Source organism: Lampetra planeri, chromosome 52 (genome assembly GCF_965212315.1).
Source record: "Lampetra planeri chromosome 52, kcLamPlan1.2.h2, whole genome shotgun sequence".
NCBI lineage: Eukaryota > Metazoa > Chordata > Hyperoartia > Petromyzontiformes > Petromyzontidae > Lampetra > Lampetra planeri.
Window position 1 is genome coordinate 6,608,552 of NC_136158.1, and position 23,877 is coordinate 6,632,428.

General features: G+C 62.8%; 2 protein-coding genes across 8 annotated transcripts; one reads left to right on the forward strand and one right to left on the reverse strand.

Annotated features, from left to right (window-relative positions):
- Positions 1-8,023: 8,023 nt before the first annotated feature.
- Positions 8,024-13,554, forward strand: LOC144734597 (uncharacterized). 7 transcript variants are annotated; one of them, XM_078616858.1, is made up of 5 exons: positions 8,024-8,108; positions 9,601-10,134; positions 11,529-11,762; positions 12,384-12,500; positions 13,298-13,554. In XM_078616858.1, exons 2-5 carry the CDS (start codon positions 9,633-9,635, stop codon positions 13,483-13,485), a joined length of 1,041 nt encoding a protein of 346 aa, XP_078472984.1. In that variant the 5' UTR covers positions 8,024-8,108; positions 9,601-9,632; the 3' UTR covers positions 13,486-13,554. The 7 variants fall into 7 exon arrangements, with proteins under 7 accessions (XP_078472984.1, XP_078472982.1, XP_078472979.1 ...); XM_078616856.1 differs by having other exon boundaries at positions 8,056-8,148; XM_078616853.1 differs by having other exon boundaries at positions 8,062-8,148; positions 8,895-10,134.
- Positions 13,555-16,161: 2,607 nt separating this feature from the next.
- On the reverse strand, positions 16,162-23,846 carry IYD (iodotyrosine deiodinase). The gene is made up of 5 exons (XM_078616860.1): positions 23,368-23,846; positions 22,394-22,606; positions 19,768-19,933; positions 18,784-18,943; positions 16,162-18,504 (listed from the first exon to the last, which is right to left on the reverse strand). Exons 1-5 carry the CDS (start codon positions 23,597-23,599, stop codon positions 18,322-18,324), a joined length of 954 nt encoding a protein of 317 aa, XP_078472986.1. The 5' UTR covers positions 23,600-23,846; the 3' UTR covers positions 16,162-18,321.
- Positions 23,847-23,877: the final 31 nt, after the last annotated feature.

The following is a 23,877-nucleotide window of genomic DNA, read 5'->3' on the forward strand; positions in this document are numbered from 1 at the left end:
GGGGGGGGGGAGTTGGGGTGGAGGGGGGGGAGGTTGGGGTGGAGGGGGGGAGTTGGGGTGGAGGGGGAGGGGAGTTGGGGTGGAGGGGGGGGGGAGTTGGGGTGCAGGGGGGGGGGAGTTGGGGTGGAGGGGGGGAGTTGGGGTGGAGGGGGGGGGAGTTGGAGTGGAGGGGGGGCGAGTTGGCGTGGAGGGGGGGGGAGTTGGGGTGGAGGGGGGGGGGGAGTTGGGGTGGAGGCGGGGGGAGTTGGGGTGGAGGGGGCGGGGTTGGGGTGGAGGGGGTGGGGAGTTGGGGGTGGAGGGGGGGGGGAGAGTTGGGTGGAGGGGGGGGGGGAGTTGGGGTGGAGGGGGGGGGGAGTTGGGGTGGAGGGGGGGGGGAGTTGGGGTGGAGGGGGTGGGAGTGGGTGGAGGGGGGGGAGTTGGAGTGGAGGGGGGGGGAGTTGGGGTGGAGGGGGGTGGGGGGGGGGAGTTGGGGTGGAGGGGGGGGGGAGTTGGGGTGGGGGGGGGGGGGGGTTGGGGTGGAGGGGGGGGGAGTTGGGGTGGAGGGGGGGGGGGGAGTTGGGGTGGAGGGGGGGGTTGGGGTGGAGTTGGGGTGGAGGGGGAGTTGGGGTGGAGGGGGGGGGAGGGGGTTGGGGGGTGGGAGGGGGGAGGGAGTTGGGGTGGAGGGGGAGGGAGTTGGGGTAGAGGGGGAGGAAGTTGGGGTGGAGGGGGCGGGGTTGGGGTGGAGGGGGGGGGGAGTTGGGGTGGAGGGGGGTTGGGGTGGAGGGGGAGGGGAGTTGGGGTGGAGGGGGCGGGGTTGGGGTGGAGGGGGTGGGGGAGTTGGGGTGGAGGGGGGTTGGGGTGGAGGGGGAGGGGAGTTGGGGTGGAGGGGGAGGGAGTTGGGGTGGAGGGGGGGGGGGAGTTGGGGTGGAGGGGGAGGGAGTTGGGGTGGAGGGGGAGGGGAGTTGGGGTGGAGGGGGGGAGTTGGGGTGGAGGGGGGGGGGGGGAGTTGGGGTGGAGGGGGAGGGGGTTGGGGTGGAGGGGGGGGGGAGTTGGGGTGGAGGGGTGGGGGAGTTGGGGTGGAGGGGTGGGGGAGTTGGGGTGGAGGGGGGTTGGGGTGGAGGGGGGGGGAGTTGAAGTGGAGGGGGGGGGGTTGGGGTAGAGTATGGGGTTGGGGTGGAGAGGGGGGAGTTGGGGTGGAGGGGGAGTTGGGGTGGAGGGGTGGGGTTGGGGTGGAGGGGGGGGGGGGAGTTGGGGTAGAGGGGGTGAGGGTTGGGGTGGAGGGGGGGGGAGTTGGGGTGGAGGGGGGGGTTGGGGTGGAGGGGGGAAAGTTGGGGTGGAGGTGGGGGGTTGGGGTGGAGGGGGAGGGGGTTGGGGTCGAGGGGGGGGAGTTGGGTGGAGGGGGGGGGGAGTTGGGGTGGAGGGGGGGGGGGGTTGGGGTGGAGGGGGAAGGGGTTGGGGTGGAGGGGGGGAGTTGGGGTGGAGGGGGGGTTGGGGTGGAGGGGGTGAGGGTTGGGGTGGAGGGGGGGGTAGTTGGGGTGGAGGGGGCGGGAGTTAGGGTGGAGGGGGGGGGAGTTGGGGTGGAGGGGGAGGGGGTTGGGGTGGAGGGGGGGAGTTGGGGTGGAGGGGGGGGGTTGGGGTGGAGGGGGGGAGTTGGGGTGGAGGGGGGGGGTTGAGGTGGAGGGGGGGGGTGGGGTGGAGGGGGGGGGGGGAGTTGGGGTGGAGGGGGGGGGGGTTGGGGTGGAGGGGGGGAGTTGGGGTGGAGGGGGGGGGGAGTTGGGGTGGAGGGGGGGGGAGTTGGGGTGCAGGGGTGGGGGGTTGGGGTGGAGGGGGGGGGAGTTGGGGTGGAGGGGGGGGTGGGTTGGGGTGGAGGGGGGGAGTTGGGGTGGAGGGGGGGGGAGTTGGAGTGGAGAGGGGGGGGAGTTGTGGTGGAGGGGGGGGTGGGTTGGGGTGGAGGGGGGGGGGGAGTTGGGGTGGAGGGGGAGGGAGTTGGGGTGGAGGGGGGGGGGAGTTGGGGTGGAGGGGGGGTGGGTTGGGGTGGAGGGGGGGGGGGAGTTGGGGTGGAGGGGGAGGGAGTTGGGGTGGAGGGGGGAGTTGGGGTGGAGGGGGGGGGGTTGGGGGTGGAGGGGGGAGTTGGGTGGAGGGGGAGTTGGGGTGGAGGGGGGGGGGGGAGTTGGGGTGGAGGGGGGGGAGTTGGGGTGGAGGGGGGGGGGAGTTGGGGTGGAGGGGGGGGGGGGTTGTGGTGGATGGGGGGCGGGGTTGGGGTGGAGGGGGCGGGGGTTGGGGTGGAGGGGTCGGGGTTGGGGTGGAGGGGGAGGGGAGTTGGGGTGGAGGGGGGGGGGTTGGGGTGGAGGGGGTGGGAGTTGGGGTGGAGGGGGGATGGGAGTTGTGGTGGAGGGAGTTGGGGTGGAGGGGGGAGGGAGTTGGGGGTGGAGGGGGAGGGGGTTGGGGTGGAGGGGGGGGGGAGTTGGGGTGGTGGGGGAGGTAGTTGGGGTGGAGGGGGAGGGGAGTTGGGGTGGAGGGGCGGGGGTTGGGGTGGAGGGGGCGGGAGTTGGGGTGGAGGGGGATGGAGTTGTGGTGGAGGGAGTTGGGGTGGAGGGGGGAGGGAGTTGGGGTGGAGGGGGGAGGGGAGTTGGGGGTGGAGGGGGGGGGGAGTTGGGGTGGAGGGGGAGGGAGTTGGGGTGGGAGGGGGGGGGGGTTGGGGTGGGGAGGGGGAGTTGGGGGTGGAGGGGGCGGGGGTTGGGGTGGAGGGGGGGAGTTGGGGGTGGAGGGGGGGGAGTTGGGGTGGAGGGGGGGGGGGGAGTTGGGGTGCAGGGGGGGGGGGAGTTGGGGTGGAGGGGGGGAGTTGGGGGTGGAGGGGGGGGGGGAGTTGGGGTGGAGGGGGGGGGGAGTTGGAGTGGAGGGGGGGGGAGTTGGGGTGGGGGGGGGGGGAGTTGGGGTGGAGGGGGGGGGGAGTTGGGGTGGAGGCGGGGGGAGTTGGGGTGGAGGGGGCGGGGTTGGGGTGGAGGGGGTGGGGAGTTGGGGTGGAGGGGGGGGGGGAAGTTGGAGTGGAGGGGGGGGGGGGGAGGTTGGGGTGGAGGGGGGGGAGTTGGGGTGGAGGGGGGGGAGTTGGGGTGGAGGGGGGCGGGGTTGGGGTGGAGGGGGTGGGGAGTTGGGGTGGAGGGAGGGGGAAGTTGGAGTGGAGGGGGGGGGGGGTGTTGGGGTGGGGGGGGGTGGGTTGGGGGTGGAGGGGGGGGGGGAGTTGGGGTGGAGGGGGGGGGGAGTTGGGGTGGAGGGGGGGTGGGTTGGGGTGGAGGGGGGGGGGGAGTTAGGGTGGAGGGGGGGGGGGGAGTTGGGGTGGAGGGGGGGGGGAGTTGGGGGTGGAGGGGCGGGGGGTTGGGGTGGAGTTGGGGTGGAGGGGGAGTTGGGGTGGAGGGGGGGGGGAGTTGGGGTGGAGGGGGAGGGAGTTGGGGGTGGAGGGGGAGGGAGTTGGGGTGGAGGGGGAGGGAGTTGGGGGTGGAGGGGGGAGGAAGTTGGGGTGGAGGGGGGCGGGGTTGGGGTGGAGGGGGGGGGGGAGTTGGGGTGGAGGGGGGTTGGGGTGGAGGGGGGGGGGAGTTGGGGTGGAGGGGGCGGGGTTGGGGTGGAGGGGGTGGGGGGAGTTGGGGTGGAGGGGGTTGGGGTGGTGGGGTGGGGGGAGTTGGGGTGGAGGGGGAGGGGAGTTGGGGTGGAGGGGGGGAGTTGGGGTGGAGGGGGGGAGGGTTGGGGTGGAGGGGGTGGGGGAGTTGGGGTGGAGGGAGGGGGAGTTGGAGTGGAGGGGGGGGGGAGTTGGGGTGGAGGGGGGGGTGGGTTGGGGTGGAGGGGGGGGGGAGTTGGGTGGAGGGGGGGGGTGGGGTTGGGGTGGGGGGGGGTGGGTTGGGGTGGAGGGGGGGGGGGAGTTAGGGTGGAGGGGGGGGGGAGTTGGGGTGGAGGGGGGGGGGAGTTGGGGTGGAGGGGCGGGGGTTGGGGTGGAGTTGGGGTGGAGGGGGAGTTGGGGTGGAGGGGGGGGGAGTTGGGGTGAGGGGGGAGGGAGTTGGGGTGGAGGGGGAGGGAGTTGGGGTGGAGGGGGAGGGGTTGGGGTGGAGGGGGAGGAGTTGGGGGTGGAGGGGGCGGGGTTGGGGTGGAGGGGGGGGGGGGGAGTTGGGGTGGAGGGGGTGGGGGTGGGAGGGGGAGGGGGAGTGGGGTGGAGGGGGGGGGTTGGGGTGGAGGGGGTGGGGGAGTTGGGGTGGAGGGGGGTTGGGGTGGGTGGGGGAGGGGAGTTGGGGTGGAGGGGGAGGGAGTTGGGGTGGAGGGGGGGGGAGTTGGGGTGGAGGGGGGGGGGGTTGGGGTGGAGGGGGGGGGGAGTTGGGGTGGGAGGGGGGGGGAGTTGGGGGTGCAGGGGGGGGGGGGGAGTTGGGGTGGAGGGGGGGAGTTGGGGTGGAGGGGGGGGTGGGTTGGGGTGGAGGGGGGGAGTTGGGGTGGAGGGGGGGGGAGTTGGAGTGGAGAGGGGAGGGAGTTGTGGTGGAGGGGGGGGTGGGTTGGGGTGGGGGGGGGGGGGGGGGGGGGTTGGGGTGGAGGGGGGGGGGGGGGTTGGGGTGGAGGGGGGGGGGGGGAGTTGGGGGGTGGGGTGGGGGTGGGTTGGGGTGGAGGGGGGGGGGAGTTGGGGTGGAGGGGGGGGGGTTGGGGTGGAGGGGGAGTTGGGGTGGAGGGGCGGGGGTTGGGGTGGAGGGGGAGTTGCGGTGGAGGGGGGAGTTGGGGTGGAGGGGGGGGGGAGTTGGGGTGGAAGGGGGGGGAGTTGGGGTGGAGGGGGAGTTGGGGTGGAGGGGGGGGGGTTGTGGTGGATGGGGGGGCGGGGTTGGGGTGGAGGGGGCGGGGTTGGGGTGGAGGGGTCGGGGTTGGGGTGGAGGGGGAGGGAGTTGGGGTGGAGGGGCGGGGGTTGGGGTGGAGGGGGTGGGAGTTGGGGGTGGAGGGGGATGGAGTTGTGGTGGAGGGAGGTTGGGGTGGAGGGGGAGGGAGTTGGGGGGAGGGGGAGGGGAGTTGGGGTGGAGGGGGGGGGAGTGGGGGTGGAGGGGGAGGGAGTTGGGGTGGAGGGGGAGGGAGTTGGGGTGGAGGGGCGGGGGTTGGGGTGGAGGGGGCGGGAGTTGGGGTGGAGGGGGATGGAGTTGTGGTGGAGGGAGTTGGGGTGGAGGGGGAGGGAGTTGGGGTGGAGGGGGAGGGGAGTTGGGGTGGAGGGGGAGGGGAGTTGGGGTGGAGGGGGAGGGAGTTGGGGTGGAGGGGCGGGGGTTGGGGTGGAGGGGGAGGGGAGTGGGGTGGAGGGGGCGGGGTTGGGGTGGAGGGGGGGGAGTTGGGGTGGAGGGGGGGGAGTTGGGGTGGAGGGGGGGGGGAGTTGGGGTGCAGGGGGGGGGAGTTGGGGTGGAGGGGGGGGAGTTGGGGTGGAGGGGGGGGGGAGTTGGGGTGGAGGGGGGGGGAGTTGGAGTGGAGGGGGGGCGAGTTGGGGTGGAGGGGGGGAGTTGGGGTGGAGGGGGGGGAGTTGGGGTGGAGGGGGGGGGGAGTTGGGGTGGAGGGCGGGGGGAGTTGGGGTGGAGGGGGGGGGTTGGGGTGGAGGGGGGTGGGGAGTTGGGGTGGAGGGGGGGGAAGTTGGAGTGGAGGGGGGGGGGAGTTGGGGTGGGGGGGGGGGGAGTTGGGGTGGAGGGGGGGGAGTTGGGGGGTGGAGGGGGCGGGGTTGGGGTGGAGGGGGTGGGGAGTTGGGGTGGAGGGGGGGGGGGGGGGGAAGTTGGAGTGGAGGGGGGGGGGAGTTGGGGTGGAGGGGGGGGTGGGTTGGGGTGGAGGGGGGGGGGAGTTGGGGTGGAGGGGGGGGGGAGTTGGGGTGGAGGGGGGGTGGGTTGGGGTGGGGGGGGGGGGGTGGGGAGTTAGGGTGGAGGGGGGGGGGAGTTGGGGTGGAGGGGGGGGGGGGAGTTGGGGTGGAGGGGCGGGGGTTGGGGGTGAAGTTGGGGTGGAGGGGGAGGTTGGGGTGGAGGGGGGGGGAGTTGGGGTGAGGGGGAGGGAGTTGGGGTGGAGGGGGAGGGAGTTGGGGTGGAGGGGGAGGGAGTTGGGGTGGAGGGGGAGGAAGTTGGGGTGGAGGGGGCGGGGTTGGGGTGGAGGGGGGGGGGGAGTTGGGGGTGGAGGGGGTTGGGGTGGAGGGGAGTTGGGGTGGAGGGGGCGGGGTTGGGGTGGAGGGGTGGGGGAGTTGTGGGGGTGGAGGGGGTTGGGGTGGAGGGGGAGGGGAGTTGGGGTGGAGGGGGAGGGAGTTGGGGTGGGAGGGGGGGGGGGGAGTTGGGGTGGAGGGGGGAGGGAGTTGGGGTGGAGGGGGAGGGGAGTTGGGGTGGTGGGGGGGAGTTGGGGTGGAGGGGGGGGGGGGGGGAGTTGGGGTGGAGGGGGAGGGGGTTGGGGTGGAGGGGGGGGGGGAGTTGGGGTGGAGGGGTGGGGGAGTTGGGGTGGAGGGGGGTTGGGGTGGAGGGGGGGGGGGGTGTGTGGAGGTGGGGGTGGGGGGGGTTGGGGTAGAGTATGGGGTTGGGGTGGAGAGGGGGGGAGTTGGGGTGGAGGGGGAGTTGGGGGTGGAGGGGTGGGGTTGGGGTGGAGGGGGGGGGGGAGTTGGGGTAGGGGGGTGAGGGTTGGGGTGGAGGGGGGGGGGAGTTGGGGTGGAGGGGGGGGTTGGGGTGGAGGGGGGAAGTTGGGGTGGAGGTGGGGGGTTGGGGTGGAGGGGGGAGGGGGGTTGGGGTGGGGGGGGGGAGGTTGGGGTGGAGGGGGGGGGGGAGTTGGGGTGGAGGGGGGGGGGGTTGGGGTGGAGGGGGAGGGGGGTTGGGGTGGAGGGGGGGGTTGGGGTGGAGGGGGTGAGGGTTGGGGTGGAGGGGGGGGGGGGTAGTTGGGGTGGAGGGGGCGGGAGTTAGGGTGGAGGGGGGGGGGAGTTGGGGGTGGAGGGGGAGGGGGGTTGGGGTGGAGGGGGGGGAGTTGGGGGTGGAGGGGGGGGGTTGGGGTGGGGGGGGGGGGGAATTGGGGTGGAGGGGGGGGGTTGGGGTGGGGGGGGGGGGGTTGGGGTGGAGGGGGGGGAGTTGGGGTGGAGGGGGGGGTTGGGGTGGAGGGGGGGAGTTGGGGTGGGGTGGGGGGGGGGAGTGTGGGGTGGAGGGGGGGGAGTTGGGGTGCAGGGGGGTGGGAGTTGGGGGTGGAGGGGGGGAGTTGGGGTGGAGGGGGGGTGGGTTGGGGTGGAGGGGGGGGAGTTGGGGTGGAGGGGGGGGGAGTTGGAGTGGAGTGGGGGGGGGTTGTGGTGGAGGGGGGGTGGGTTGGGGTGGAGGGGGGGGGGGAGTTGGGGTGGAGGGAGGGGGGAGTTGGGGTGGGGGGGGGGGGGAGTTGGGGTGGTGGGGGGGGTGGGTTGGGGTGGAGGGGGGGGGGGAGTTGGGGTGGAGGGGGGGGAGTTGGGGTGGGGGGGAGTTGGGGTGGTGGGGGCGGGGGTTGGGGTGGAGGGGGAGTTGCGGTGGAGGGGGGAGTTGGGGGTGGAGGGGGGGGGGAGTTGGGGTGGAAGGGGGGGGAGTTGGGGTGGAGGGGGAGGGGAGTTGGGGTGGAGGGGGGGGTTGTGGTGGATGGGGGGGCGGGGTTGGGGTGGAGGGGGAGGGAGTTGGGGTGGAGGGGCGGGGGTTGGGGTGGAGGGGGTGGGAGTTGGGGTGGAGGGGGATGGAGTTGTGGTGGAGGGAGTTGGGGTGGAGGGGGAGGGAGTTGGGGTGGAGGGGGAGGGGAGTTGGGGTGGAGGGGGGGGGGAGTTGGGGTGGAGGGGGAGGGAGTTGGGGTGGAGGGGGAGGGAGTTGGGGTGGAGGGGCGGGGGTTGGGGTGGGAGGGGGCGGGAGTTGGGGTGGAGGGGGATGGAGTTGTGGTGGAGGGAGTTGGGGTGGAGGGGGAGGGAGTTGGGGTGGAGGGGGAGGGGAGTTGGGGTGGAGGGGGAGGGGAGTTGGGGTGGAGGGGGAGGGAGTTGGGGTGGAGGGGCGGGGGTTGGGGTGGAGGGGGAGGGGAGTTGGGGTGGAGGGGGCGGGGTTGGACTGTGGTGGGCGTGGTCTGGTCGCCATCACTGCGAGCGAGAGGAGCGGTAGGCCCAAGGCCTCTTCGCAGCTGAAGTGGGTCCCGGCGCTTGGCAACGCGATCTCTGTTAACCTGGTAACGCGATCTCTGTGTTAACCTGGTAACGCGATCTCTGTGTTAACCTGGTAATGCGATCTCCGTGTTAACCTGGTAACGCGATCTCCGTGTTAACATGATAACGTAGTCTGTGTTAGCATGATAACGTAGTCTCTGTGTTAACCTGGTAACGCGATCTCCGTGTTAACATGATAACGTAGTCTGTGTTAACCTGATAACGTTGTCTCTGTGTTAACCTGGTAACGCGATTTCGGTGTTAACCTGGTAACACGGTCTCCTTGTTAAACTGGTAACGCGATCTCTGTGTTAACCTGGTAACGCGATCTCCGTGTTAACCTGGTAACGCGATCTCCGTGTTAACATGATAACGTAGTCTGTGTTTGCCTGATAACGTAGTCTCTGTGTTAACCTGGTAACGCGATCTCCGTGTTAACATGATAACGTAGTCTGTCTTAACCTGATAACATAGTCTCTGTGTTAACCTGCTAATGGAGGGTCTCTAAATATAATAACGTGGGTTACCTGTTAACCTGATAACGTCGCTTCTCTGTTAACCTGGTTACGCGAAACCTCTTGTGTCGACCTGGTAACGCATTCTATGTTATCTTGGTAACACGGCACATTCGTCATCCGCATCGACATGTGTTCAACTCATAGCCTCGCCCCCTTACAACAGCGTGTTCTTGCTTAGCACTCGGAGTCAAGGTGTTAACGTCTCATTTCACAGGGACATGAGGTGGTTTTTCATCTCACTGTTTTCGCAGGGGTTTGATACGTAGACAGTCCTACCACCCAAGCCAGCTCAAGTTATAAGCCTGAGAATTCACTTGGGGAATGCGAGGTGGTACGGTGTGGAGCACACATCATTTAGATTTAAACACATCACCACTGATATTTACCAATCAATGAGACCATACCCTTATTGCTGAGAATTCTTATTTTACCATGACTATAACAGTTTTTAAGAAAATACAAGGTGCCAATCAATACAAACCTGAGCGCATGTTTACATTGACGGTTTACAAATGCCACAAGCTGTTAAAGTTGACCTTGTGACAACATTTCGCTCGGTACCAGTGCTGATGGGAAAGTGCTTTCACCCTCTCCTGTTGTGCAGACCCAGTGGTCACATGAAACAGGGATCTCGCAGGTAGCTCTGGAATATCCGCTTCTGTGGGTAGCACTTCTAGGCGAGAGTTCAGAATTGGTTATTTGTCTTGTAACTTGAAACTGACAGCACATTGAGAGGCCTGGCAATGGAGGGGACCGTCTTTTCCTCTCTGTTGTTAGGGGCGATGTCTGATGTCTTGCTCCCCCCATCAAGCCTAGCAAAAGCATCTGACATCGTGCCGAACAACGGACGGCACAACCAAAAAACACGTCGGAGACGCGCTGGTAACGGGACACAACCGCAAAACATGTCTTCCTCTACAGCATCTTCCATCACGTTCCCCTTCCTTCCCGTGTCAGCGAGCGGTGACCAGGAAGCCAGCGACTAAGCGATGGCGGCGGTAGTGGCGGTGGCGGCGGCGGTGGGGGGGTCCGTGAACCCGCGGCAAGACTTCCCCGCGTGGCTTGCTGCTCAAGGCATGAGCATGAGCGTGGCGGAGGCGGTGAATCGCGAGCTCGGCATCGGCGACTACGAGGCGCTGCTGGCGTGCGCCGAACAGTCGCACGTGCGTGCCGAGCTGTTCGCCGCCGCGCGCGAACGCTTGCCCTTCGCCTTCTACGCCGTGTTGCGCCGCGTGGCCGAGGCGTCCGCCCCCGCGTGCCGGGACGGCGGTGGCGGCGTCGTGCCGGGCTCGCCGGGTGGCCACGTGTTGGCGGTGCGGCCGTTCCTGAGCGGCCTCCTCGACGCCATCGTGGTGATGCTCAACAGTCTGAGCCAGGAGCTTCTGCAGTCGGCGGAGCGGTTCACCCGCCTGGAGCCGGCGCTGTACGGCGGCACGCTGGACGACGGCGGAGCGGGGGACGGCGTGACCGTGCAGGATAACGCTGGCTCAGGTGCGCAGCGCTCGACTTGTGCCAGAGGTCGCAAACAGGTTTTGACTCCTTACCCGTACCCATACCCGGCCGTACCCGTACCCTACCCGTACCCAGCCGGGTATGGGTAGGATACGGGTATCGGGTACCTGATTGCGACCTCTGGGATGAAGCCATGTTGCAGGCGCGGGTCGGTTGATTCTAGGAACTTGAATTGTGAGAAGAGACAAGACGTTGGGAAATGAGTGACAAACGGTGACTCACCAGTGACTCACGGCCTACCCGTACCCGGCCGCACCAGGGTTGCAAACGGGTACCCGGCCGGGTACGGGTAGCCAGGTATCGGGTAGGGTACGGGTATCGGGTACCCGTTTGCGACCTCTGACTTGTGCCAACACCGTCACCGTCGACGTGAGGAGTCGGCTGCAGATTTAGGGCAACGAAGAGTGCGGGTTGTGATATCGGTGGTGTTTAATTGTAGGGGCCGTGGTGAAAACGTGGGGCCTCCAGTAGTTGGACTCGGCCTTAAGTGAGGACCTAGCGCCGTTTGTAAACATTAGCACCGAGGACACAAATGCAGTCGGCTTTGGTCTCGGCCACACCACTCCTTCATGCGCCATTATGACCTTAAAAGGTACTCGCTAAGAGCACTTGCCGCACAATCTATGTAGGATACGCGAAGGATCTTTGTTTCGTGGGTGAATGCCTCTACTACTCACTCGCTTGCCCCTCATTTGATATCTATTGTTGAACGTGGAACCTGAACCTTTATGACAGGCGGTTTTACGCTCAACGTCCCGCGACCCGTTCCTGTATTTGTAAAGTCTGGGTTTAACAATTGGCCTACCAGCGCGAGCAAACTGACCTTCAAGACCATCCCCGCATGACCACCACTGTGTGTCTTGTGACTCTCAGCTATGCAATCTATCGATCTTTTTCATTCACATGGATCTTGCTGGAATGTCTCGGCAACTCAAAGCGCTTTACATCGCGTCTCAAGCATTCAAAGGCCACCCCCAGTGGCAGCGGTCCCTTGATGATTTCCATACGTAATACTGGCAATTTTTGAATTTGGACAATTTGGATATGATGGTGGCACTCAATGGCCAACGCATTTGGAATGTCAGGGATTCTTTGGAATGTCAGGGGTACGCTGTGAAACACACGACGTGTAGTAAATACGGCTAACACGCACCGCAGAAGTAACCAGGGAGTCCTGCCAGATTCGAACCGCGGACCTCTGCAACAAGCGCCAAACATGCTTCCGCTGGGGGGTCGCGTCGCTGCCTCTTGGGGTCAGGAAATCTGGCCACGCCTGCGCCGTACCACGCTTTGCTGCGGTGCTGCGTGCTCCAAGCTGCTCACGTGCGATCTTTTTAGGCCGCTGTTGTGACACCTGGCGTTTGCGCTTTCAGAAGCGGGAGATGGTTCGGCCTACGACGGGGCCCACGATGGGGACCATGACGGGGACCACGACGGGCCCCACGACGGGCCCCACGACGGGCCCCACGACGGGCCCCACGACGGGGCCCACGACGGAGCCCACGACTTGACTGAAGCCTCGGGGGAACTGCAGGAGAACTGCGACGCGCAGGACAACAACAGCCTCTGGGAGACGACGAACATCAAGACGGAGCAAGCGTACGAAGGTACGGCATCCAGGGCAGTGAGTGTACAGGGCGAGGCGGCAGTGAGTCTACGGGCAGTGAGTCGGTCGTCAACCTTGATGATGGGGGAAGAAAAAAAACACGTCATCAATTTTTATTCAGTTTACTTTGTCGGCGACATCTGGGCACGAGACAGAATCCATTTACGGACTCGCGCAGAGCATTGCAACACTTGGCGTTGGAGAACGGCCCGCAGAATCGGAGTTCTCGGAGCTACCTCTGAGATCCCCATGACCTCTGTTTCACATGGGGGGGGGGGGGGGTAGCACTTTTTTGTCCACCGTGCCACTGAGAGTGATGTTCATCCCGTGGTGAACAAAAAAATGCTTTACAGAGCTAGAATTTATGCACTGGAAAACCAAATTTCTCCTTTGTTTTTTTTAGCAGGTATTCACCAAGACCATCAACTCACTGCCCTTGAGAACCCAGTTTTAGTCACCGGCAGTACCAACTCTGCGCTCGGACCTCTGTGCCACCCGGCCTCCTGAATTTCCATCTCACGGGTTTCTCATCCACAGAAAGTGTGGTTCATTGTCGGCCTACACAGAGAAGCTCTTGTTGATTGGCTAGATCGAACTAAGCGAAGTGTGATCTGTGACCCAGAGCTGGAAGACTGGCACGTGGAGGGAGACACCGGGGTGGGAGAAGATAGCGACGACGGTGAAGCCAACTGGGACGTGGACGTGAAGGCGGACGACATGAAGAACGCCGGCGATGCGTGTAAACACTCACCGCCCATACACTCACTGCCCGCACACTCTGCCCGCACACTCTGCCCACACACTCTGCCCACACTCTCTGCCCACACACTCTGCCCACACACTCTGCCCACACACTCTGCCCACACACTCTGCCCACACACTCTGCCCACACACACTCTGCCCACACACTCTGCCCACACACTCTGCCCACACACACTCTGCCCACACACTCTGCCCACACACACGCTGCCCACACACTCTGCCCACACACTCTGCCCACACACTCTCTGCCGTATGGCCACACAGTGCTCGGACTGATAGTGAATGGCGGGCCTGGGGTCTGGCTTGCTGTTTGTGTACCAGCCTGATTTGCTGGGGAGATTGAGGCATTGGCCCTCCTTGCATATCACTGGCTCGGTGGCCACTTTTGCCTTGTGGTGCCGCCTTCCGACGTCATAACTGTACACGTGTCAGGTCGTGAGACGCGATTTTTATTCCGACTTATTGAATCTTGACCTGCAGATGCCTGGCGCAGTTTCAAGCAACGTATCTAATTGTGGCCAAATGAGCATTGTTTTTCAACTCACCGGTGAGTGAGCTGAAACAATAATATCTCACATTTTCATTTATTTGGCTGCGTCGGGTTGGTGGAGGGTCTGAACGACACAAATTTGAGCAGACCATTACATGGCCATGACCAAAAGAAATCAATTGTGAAATCGTAACCTCGGCTGCCGACACCTACGCGCTTGGGTGAAGATTATCATCCGAGACGGAGCTCGCGGTCAAGTGGGCTCTGCGCTTCTCTCTTTGCAGGCGACCTGAAAAAAGAGGGCAGCGAGCCCCTGCGCCACGCGGTGGACGGGGGGGACCCCTCCACACGCCCTGGCGAGGAAGGCCCCGGCACCCCGGGGCTTCCCGGCATGGCGGCCATTCGCCGGCGCCGCGGGGGAGGGAGGGAGCGGCCGTGTGGGCGTGCGCCAGCGCGGCTCCGGCTCGGCTAACGGCTCGGAGTCGCGGACCAGGGGAGGCGGCGGAGGCAGCGGCGACGACGGAGCGGCGCTAGGATGGCTCCCGTGCGAGCGGCGGGAGCAGCACGCGTGCCCGAGCGCGCGCGGCTTGGCGGCGTCCGGCGCCGGCAACGCGAGCCAGCAGCGATGTGAGCATGCGTCCACTCTCGCCACGACGATCACGGTTTTGTGTTCGCGATGGAGCCACCGTCCCTGACGCCAGGGATTGTGGGGAGGGGGGGCACTTTGGGCGGCGCTTTACACGCGATAAGCGACTTGCATAACCCAACGTAGCCAAACGAATACCATTGAAAAAATTACATGTGATAGCTGCTAAATTTGGATGTGAGATTTGTTCTTAAACTCACCGGTGAGCTGCAACAACAGTTATAATCGGCATGTTGAACGCTTGTACACGCGGCCGTGCTGTGTGTGTGAGAGTGTCTCACGGCACAAATTTGGCCGTATCATTGCTACGCGGCTTAACCCTAAAAAATCCAATGATGATTTTTGACACATTGAGTACGAGACCCCCGCCAAACGCGCGATGGCTACTGGGCACGCCGCCACGGAGCTTTGCATTCTAACCCCTACCCCCCCCCCCCCCCGTCTCTTTCCCAGCTGCCGAGTGGGGGGAGCCCCGGGGCTGGTACGGCTTCACCTACTCCCAGCTGCCGGGCCCCGCCGGCGCCCAGTTCAGCGCGGGGGACCTGGAGCCGCACGGCACGCGGGGAGGGGCGGCGCCGGCCCCCTCGCACCCCACGCGCGGCGACGCGGCCTTCGGCGGCGGCGGTGGCAGCCGGGCGAAGAAGGCGGCGGCGGCGGCGGCGACGGCGCAGCACGGCGGGCGTTGCGGGCAGCTGCAGTGCCACGTGTGCCGGGCCAGCTTCCGCTACCAGTGCTTGCTGGCGTTGCACATGCGCAAGCACACGGGCGAGAAGCCCTTCTCGTGCGAGCTGTGCGGCAAGACCTTCTCGCTGTCGCACAACCTGTCGCGGCACAAGCGCATCCACCGCGGCGAGACGTTCGCGTGCGAGGTGTGCGGCAAGCACTTCTCGCGCTTCTACATGCTGGCGCACCACAAGAAGGAGATGCACGCCCTGAAGCCCCTGGGGGAGCCCGCTGGGGAGGAGCAGCACGGAGTGTTCGAGGGATGAGACGCCGCTTTTGCCGCTCCTCGCTGGGATTTTCGACCGCGGTCCAGGCCACGGCACCGCGGAGGCCTGCACCGTCGTAGGACGCATTGAGAGTTGTCGCTCCGAGCCGGCGACTTTGATCCGGTGAACTGTAGTCGCGCTGGGAGCTGCTTTGGTGCAGAGGGGTCATCTTTTTAATTCCTTTTTGATAGGTTTGTAATTTGGACTCTTTTGCTCGGGTCGTGTTTTCAGAGTCGGAAGGTGACGTGGAAGTGCACCGTTGTGTGCGCGCGAAGCTCGGACACGCCTACTCTGCTCGCGGTCAGCGTCGTTGGTAAACGTTCACCGTGCTTGCATCACGTCGTTACAAACTGGGAGCTCCGCGCTCTGCAGACGCCTCGCGGCCTTCGCCGCTGGGGGCAAACTATCTGCCGTGGCGGACGTGACATGCCGAATTAAAGTAATATAAGTGTTTTTTTTATCGATCGCAGTTGGCGGCGTGAAAGAGAAATTGCCACTTCCAACATAACACGAGTTTGTGTGGACACGACGAAGTATTGGCCAACGTATGAGCTGTGGACCGGTAGGAGATGGCAAATGACACGGATTTATCCCCCTTCATAAACCAAATAAATAACCGCACTTGGAGTTTGCCACGATCTCTATAGCAAGGATCGAGAGACAACTCCGGTCGCTGCCGCGTGCGCAGTGGCGGCGGCGACAGCGGCGTCTTTCACGGACTCGGGGGCACGAGGGAGAGGGTGCGCGTTTCGTGTTTTTGACCGAGCGGTCTGCGAAATGTTGTTTCTGTCGTGGCAATAAGCACAGCGAGTGAAAACCAAACGAACCGTGGTGCATGCAAGCTTAATGTCCGTGGGTGCCAAGAACTCTTTTGTATCATGTTCCACGCGCGTGCGTGTGCCACGCCGTGATGATGCGCGGGCCACGACGTAGACGCAAGGGTTTGTGAAGCCTGTGCTCGTCCAGGGCTCGTAGACACGCTGGAGTCCAGGGGGTGAATGTAGTGAATCGAAATCCCGCGGTGTGTGTGTGTAGTCGGTGATGAAGCGGTGAGGGTGGCAGCCGCTGCTTGTCGCGTACACACTTGCCTGCCATGCAAATATAACTTAAGGGATGCAAACATGGACGGGTCTCGAGAGATTTTTATGCGCGAATGTGCATGTTCTGGCCCGGCGCGTGTCCCGTCGCGAGTCGAGGCCTTCGCTCGCCCGATGCCGAGCCGTCACCACGCCGCACCAGCGGCTTCCCGTCACGCCCTGCCGTCGCGTTCTCCTCGGCCAAGCCGATCGCTGCTCCGCGTCGATCCCCGCCTCCGGCCTTCGACTCGTGACCCCCACCCCTCCCCCCGATGGAGGGGAGTGATTTCCCACCGTGGCGGGAGCAGTCGCAAACGGGACGCGCGTGGCTTCGCCCGTCCTCTCTCTCTCCCCCCCGCGGTTCGCGCCACGTTTACGGTTGTTGCCTTTATTATAAAGATGATGATGATGATAATAAGTCATTCACACATTTTGGCATCGGTGCTATGGTTCTTTATGGCGCGTAGGTGGTGATCATGAAGGAAGGCGCCGCCCAATGCGTTTCACAGATGCAGCCTGAGGGAGTGTTCACGGCGGCGGGGCGAGGTCGCCGTGCGTATTCCCAAGTGAGCAATTTGCGGTGTAACCCGTCAAGTTTGTACCGTGGCACGGGTACACAATGGACTACTCTTGCGAATGATGTCAGGGGATCTTTTAATGTTCACTGTGAGGCAGACGGCGCCTGGTATTCGCGCGGTTATTACACCGCTGTAATTACCAGATGTAATTACCAGACTGCGCCTGGCATATTTGTATTTCTACGCTGTAATTACCAGACGGCGCCTGGTAATTGGTTAATACACCGCTGTATTACCAGGGGCGAATCTCCACGATGAAACGACGAATGCGTTTTATCCGCCGAGCCGTACAATGTGCGTACAACTAACGAGCCTTATTGAACACAGAGACCGGGTTCGCATAATCGCCACGGATAAAATGGCAACTCGCTGGTATCGTACAACGTGAAGTAATAAACATGGCCGCGAGCAGCTACGTTGGGGGGCAGCAGACAGGGTGGGGTATTTGGGAATACGGAGTTCCACAGCCTGTGATGGAAGGCACTCTTCAACATGACAGGCAACGTTTTACACGTGCGACGACTCGAGCGAAGGTTATAAGAAGTCGGGGGTCAAGGAGATGGTGGGGGTGGTCAGAGAGGAGGAGGCCCGGCAATATGGTGGTTGAACACTCCGAAAGGAAACGGCCAATCTGGCAGGAGGGTCCATAATCCAGGTTTTTGGGTTAGATCAATATAAATGTGTCGTTAAACCTGCCACCAGCCGACACAGCCAATTAGCAAGGTTTTGATCACGTTAATAAAAAACGCCAATTCGTTACTAGCACAGCACACCGGTGTGTTTGAGAGTAAACCCACTGACATTTACAATTCGAGTGCAACGTTTCGCTAGTAATTGCAGCTAGCATCATCAGGCGACAGCGTCCATGTTAAACCAGCAGAAGGGGTCCGTGACACCGGCGATGTCCGGGGTGCGCGGGAAAGGTAATTTGTGGTCGTAGCGATAACATGACCGGGATGCGACCTTGTAGATACGGGCGCTCTGATTTGGTATTCATGCCGCTGTGAATGTCGCCATCAGCCCTGCTGTGCTGATGGCGGCGTGGCACCGAACCGCTGATTTGACCTCCCCTTTCCGGTTCATCGAAGTTGGGACCGTCCTGTTGTGCGCGTGACCCTGCAGTGTCGCTCGCTCGCCAGCCAGGCGAGTTCCTTTATAAACGGGTTCCCGGTTTATAAAGCAACTCGCGATGGCCGCGCGCTGCTGCCGAAACGTGTCTAGTGCTCCCCGCCTTTCTCTTCCTCCGTCTGCCTCTCTCCGTGAGTTTGCGCCAGCGTCGTAGGTCGCTCACTCGCTCTTCATATTTCATATGGATTAATAGCGGCAGGTTACAGATGTAATTTTTGATTTGTTATCCACTCGGTTGTCTGTTTAAATGAGTGAAGGCAGCAGCAGCAGGAGACTCTTTATGATATGGGTCGATGGTTTGGGATTCGTGGCCGCACTCGCATGCCGCCGAATCTTTGATGCGCCATTTGTGCATCGGGTGGCCGCATCGGCCACATGCCCCGGTCCTGATTCGGTTGATGGTCGATCATTGGCGGTGTGGAAGGTTGAAACGGGGAGGTTCGACGGTAGGGGCCTGTACGAGATGTTAATTTTTGACATCGGGCGCAGTCCAGAGACTCGCTTCCATCTCTCGACTTCATTTGTATTTGTGGCTTGGAGCGAGGCTGCTGTGATCCAGAATTGGTAGCGTGATTTTAGGTGGATAAGCGGCGCTGGGTTTATATTCCAACGTACCGGAAGGTTGCGGGTTGACGATAATTTTTTGGTATTCCCGGATGGGATTTGCGGTGGGTGAGCACCGGGAGCCGCTGGGTCGGCGTCTACTTCAGCGTACCTGAGATGGCACGCATTGCAATGTTCAGTTGTGTGTCGATATAACTCGAGTGCGAGAGCACTGCGTTCCCACACGGGTGAGCAATACTCTCCACGTCGAATACACGAGTGCGAGCGTGGCAGTCCTTAGTGTTCGCGCATCACAGCCCCAACTAGTTCCCGCACGCTCGCTCGCTCTCAGACGAGGACCATGATGTCGTCGAGCGGCTTGCGCGCGAGGTTGGGCACGGTGGCGCCGCGCGCAGGGAAACCCACGGGCAGCAGCATCAGCAGCTTCTCGTTGTCCGGGCGGCGGAGGAGCTCCCTGAGTCGCGCGCCACAGTTCAGCGGCGTGGACGTCAGCGTCGCCAGCCCCACGTTCTGCGCAGCGGCGAGGGGGGGGGGTCCAAGGGAGACACGATTTAAACGGATGAAACGAAAAGCTTCCGTGCCGCAGAAATCAGAACCGCTTGGAAGAAAATACGTCCGGGAACGTGGGGATCACGGCTCGGCACAACTGCCAGGGATGTTGCCGAAAACCTCGCCGCCGCCACCACCAGCGTGGAGAGAGATAGGTCAAGGCAGATGCGTTCACATCTCCCTCGAACGGCAGCGGGCAGCTGGAGAGTCGGCGTGGGCACCGCCACCCCCCGTCCTCACCTGCAGGGCTGCCAGCAAGATGCCGCACGCGATGGATGTGCTGATCTCGTTGTAGTAGTGAACCACGCGGCTCCCGTCGTGGGGCCGCGTGCCGTACACCTGCTTGAACACCACGATAAGGTACGGGGCCGTCTCCAGGTAGGGCTTCTGCCAGGACAGGCTGGGTAGGTAGACAACACAAAGTCAAAGATCCCCCCCCCCGTATTGCTATACCAGTGTGTGAAAGAAGTTTATCCATATAATTATTAGCCATATAGCCTTCAACAGAGTTGGGGCAAGTGCTGTTAGCGAGCACCTATGAAGGCCGGCGTGGCACACGAGGGGGTGGGTGGCCATCACCACACCTGATGGCCTTTGTCCCCCCAGTGGTGATATTTACACGCTGCACCAGGTACTCATTTTAACTGTAATAACTTTATTTTAGCAGGTAAGGCCCACTGAGCTATGTAGCTCTTTTCCAGAAGCGACCTGGCCAAGGCCTAGCCATGGAGTCAACATTGGGGGGGGACCAAATCTTCCAGGGGGTCTGGGGGTCGCCCCTCAGAAAAAAAAAATCTCAATTTGAAAACGAATTTCCTTCCTAAAATATAAAAAAATTCACTAACACACAGGATGGACTTTTTATTATTTTTTTCCAATAATGTTTAATAGTGTATTGTATTACATTGCTCTGTTTATAAAGTTTTACCTTTTCTTGTTTCATTGTATGTAATGGCAGAGATTAGGGATTAATAAAGTACAACCATAACCACAATCATATAAACAGAAATCTATTTTATAGCAATATATTGGCGGGGACATTTTTAGCATATTTGAATATTGGGGGGGGGGGATGTGTCCCCCCCCCCCAATATATATATAATTACGGACTTGGCTACAAATGATAGCTCAACGAAGTGGCTTATCACGTGGAAATATATAGCATGGAGGGGAAAAACCGGAGGGCGGGGGGGGGTACCCCCAGTGGCAGCTGTCCCTACGTGCCTGTGCGAGAGGCGGCGGACGTCGCTGACCCAGCGGGCGCCCATGCGCCGCCGGTAGTTCACCTCCTCCTCGGCCTCCACGGCGAGACGCACTCGCCGCTTGGTGGCGGCGTCACGCACCACCACGAAGGTCCACGGCTCCGTGTGAGCCCCGCTCGGGGACGAGCCTGCTCCCATCGAGGGCGGAACGGGGGGGGGGGGGAGATATTGGTGGGGGGATGAAGAGGCTTTGGGGGGCGGAGACACGAAGCGGGGGGGGGGGGGGGATGTGGAGGGGGACATCGGGGGTGGGGTGGTGGGGGTGCATGGAGACGGAAGACACTCGGGTGGGGGGGGGGGCATGGGGAGGGAGTGGGGCTTGGGGAGGAGAGATACTGGGGGGGGCATGGGGAGGGGAGACAAGGGTGGGGGGAGGCATAGGTAGGGCGTGGGGCATGGGAGACTGGGGGGTGGGGGGCTTGGGTAGGGGAGACACTGGGGTGGTGGGGGGGAGGGAGGCATGGGGAGCGAGTGGGGTGGGAGACGACGCCATTCGGAACTCTTGCAGAGCAGTGAAACCCTCGAGGGGGTCTCAAGGATATCCTCTCCGCGGGCCGCAGTAGCAGCGAGTTGTTTGACGGTCTCAGCCTGGTCACCAATGGGGCCGTCCATAAATGACGTCACGCGATTTTGGACGATTTTTGACCTCCACCCCCCCCTCGTTACACGGCGTCACAAAAAGTCAGACCCCCCCTCAAATATGACGTCACAAAGCTCTGCCCCCCAAAAAAAAAACATGCTTCAAATCGCTTTAAACTATTGTCATTGTAGAGCGTATTTAATGTGGCGCTGCACTCTGATGTTGTAGGAGAAAACATTTATCAAAACGCCTATTTAATTAAGTAGAACGTGTTGTCTATATTTATTTAAAGTTGCGCATTTTGATGTGACGTTACATTTCTCAACCCCCCCCCCCTCGTCACAAATGTCTGACCCCCACCCACCAACCTAGGTGCGTGACGTCATTTATGGACGGCCCCTAACTCTGTGATATCCGATTCCACGGACTGTTCTCGAACAACACGAAGGGCGGCACCGTTCTGCGAGAATTCCGAATAGATTCTCTATCTCGTGATTTAACATGAACTGCCCTAACAATTTCGATTTAAAGCTTTCGTGACTGCAGGGATTCATCTTCTTGATTCTTTCGGTAAAGTCACGTAGAAGGGAAGTAATACTTTTATTATGTTTTATTTTTTTTATTTTTTTTATTTTATTACTTCCATTCTACGTGACTTTACCGAAAGAATCAAGAAGATGCCCTAACAATCTTCTTGGTTCTTTCGGTAAAGTCACGTAGAAGGGAAATAATAAAATAATAAAAATAAAACATAATAAAATACAATTCTCACGACGTTTCGGCCACAACGCAAGCAGCCGTCCTCAGGTGAAGAACAGGTCTGTCGGAAAGACAGCGTCTGAATGAACACCACCAAGCTTGGCAGCGTATATTTAAGCTGGGTTAGGGGAGGAAGGGCGCCTTGACAAATGAATTTGCATATCAATTGAGGACATTAGCATATTTATGGAAAAATGCAGATATGGGATTAGTCACTACTTGTGGAATGCGTAGGAGGGGGGAGGGTCTCAAAGTCATATTATGCCCGTGCATTATGTAGGATTAGCAGAAACAATGGGAGGAGGTAGGGTTAGCAGTAATGAAGGGAAGGAATTTTAATAGTAAGGAGCCCTAACAATACTAATGATCTGGACGTATACAGCGTCTTGGTACGGCCATCATATCCAGCCGCTCTATCCCAGCGGTGGCCAATCCGGGCATCGCGATCCACGGGTGGGATGGCCGCGAAAGATGTCGTGGGTCTCAGGAGAAACAATAACAGGCACCGCGAACATCGGCTGGGAGCAATCCCCATTCCGGCTGAGGATGGTCCGAGGAAGCGGATATCCCAGAGCTACATCTGAGATCGCTTTGTGTTTCGTTTCTTGTCCTCCCGCACCTCCGATTACCACCGTTGGCTACGTACGGTGCTAAAGAAGTTCAACATACACCAGAATACAATCTTTTTTTTTATCCTGGAGGAATCCGATGAGCTATGAAGCGCTTTTTTCCGCAGATGCCCAGTGTGGGCAGACGTCAACAACCCGCGACCGATGGACGGCGCGAGTGCTCCGAGTGTTGCATCACGTGGTCCAATCCACCCGGGGGGGTGGTGGGGGGGTGATGGGGGTGGTAGGGGTGGTGGGGGTGGTCGGGTGGTGGGGGTCGTGGGGGTGGTGGGGGTCGTGGGGGTGGTGGGGGTGGTGGGGTGATGGGGGTCGTGGGGGTCGTGGGGGTGGTAGGGTCGTGGGGGTGGTGGGAGTGGTGGGGGTTGTGGGGGTGGTAGGGGGGTGGGGGTGGTGGGGTGGGGGTGGTAGGGTGGGGGTGGTGGGGGTCGTGGGGGTGGTAGGGTGGGGGTGGTGGGGGTGGGAGTCACGGGGCTGTCTGGGGGGCGATCGTAGAGACACCACCGGAGTGGACCCCGTCGCTACCACGTGCGTGCAATTGGCCACCGCTGCGCTCGAGGGAACAAACCGCCCCGGCACTCGCGGCCGTAGGGGTCACGTGGGACGCGCGCGCGCGCGCGCACCGGCCGTGCGGACGACGTTCCGGATCACCGCCAGCGGCACGGGCTCGGCGCTGAAGTGGCGGACCGAGCGCCGCGCGTCCATCAGCTCGTAGAATTCCCGCGAGCGACGCAGCATGTCCGCCTCGCCGTGCCGCGGCAGCGAGAAAGGGATGGAGCCCGCCTCCTCCACCTCGTCACCCTCCTCCATCTCGTCACCCTCCTCCTCGGCGGGCCCTGTAGACGCGCCACGCGGCACGGACCGTGGTTAGAGACGCGCGCCATCGTGGGCTGCTGCTATGCAGACAGCAGCAGCGAGGCTTGCTGGATCACAAAAGACACAGATCCCCCGTGTAGCCTTAACACACTGTTGGGGCAAGTGCTGTTAGCGAGCACCTATGAAGGCCAGAACGGCACACGAGGGGGTGGGTGGCCAGCACCACGTCCGGCCGCCTTTGTCTCCCTATTGTCGATGTTGACACACCGCACCAGGTACTCATTTGAGGCTGAGTCGACCAAGGGGAGGCCTAGGACCGGTTCAGACAATCGTCACCCGGTGTTTAGACGCCGTGAGCGGGAATCGAACTCGGGTCTCCAGGTTCGTAGCGCAACGCTGACCGCTGCACCACCGCTCCTCACACTCCAGAATCTTCCTCTCTATCCTTGGGCGTTCGTGGTGGCCATCTCCCGGCTTGCCAGGGCTTTCTCTTCTGGCAGCAGCAGCAGCAGCGGCAATGTGTCTCACGTTCTCGATGCCAATGTCTCCGTGTCACAACTCCGACTGTATTACATTTATAAAAGTTTTGCTGGCTGGCTGGCTGCGACGGACGGTCAAGTCCAAAGGATGGGCGCGTTGCTGGACTCGCCGACACCAAAGTTGTGCTCACTGCTCCCGGGGTCTCTACGTGTGCGACAAACCGGTATTAACCGGTTTCCCCCATGCGATTACCGGTTACGCAGCGCACCTATATGAAGCGCGTGCTGGAGCCGCGACTCACCCTCGATTTCCTCCTTCGCCGGGTCGGTGTCGTCGACCAAGTCGTCGCCTGCCCAGACCTCCATCCTTCCTCCTCCTCCTCCCCTCGTCGTCGTCCACGTCTCCCCTCCGGGCGAACTGCGAGGCGGCCTCCCCAGGGCCCATCCCAGCAGGAGGCACGCGGCGAGGACGAGGAGGAGGGGAGCCGAGAGCGACGAGGTGAGGGGCATCCCCCACCACACCAGCCACGACATCGGGACACGTGGCGGCGATTCCCCTATAACCTCCCTTCTCCTGGATTGGGGGGCACTTCCACACGATTCTATGCCCCCCCCCCACCTTCCCCCGCCGTGGAAAACTGAACCGACCGTGGCGATGATTGTCGAGATGAATGCGCAGCGACGTCTCAGCCGCGCAGAGAATTCCGTGACGGGCTGCTGCTGCTGCCGCTGCTGATGCTGAGTGGCGTCCTCGCTACGGCTCGAGAGGCGCAGACAGAAGCCCCCCCTGCCGCCCCCTGCCCTCCCGGGTC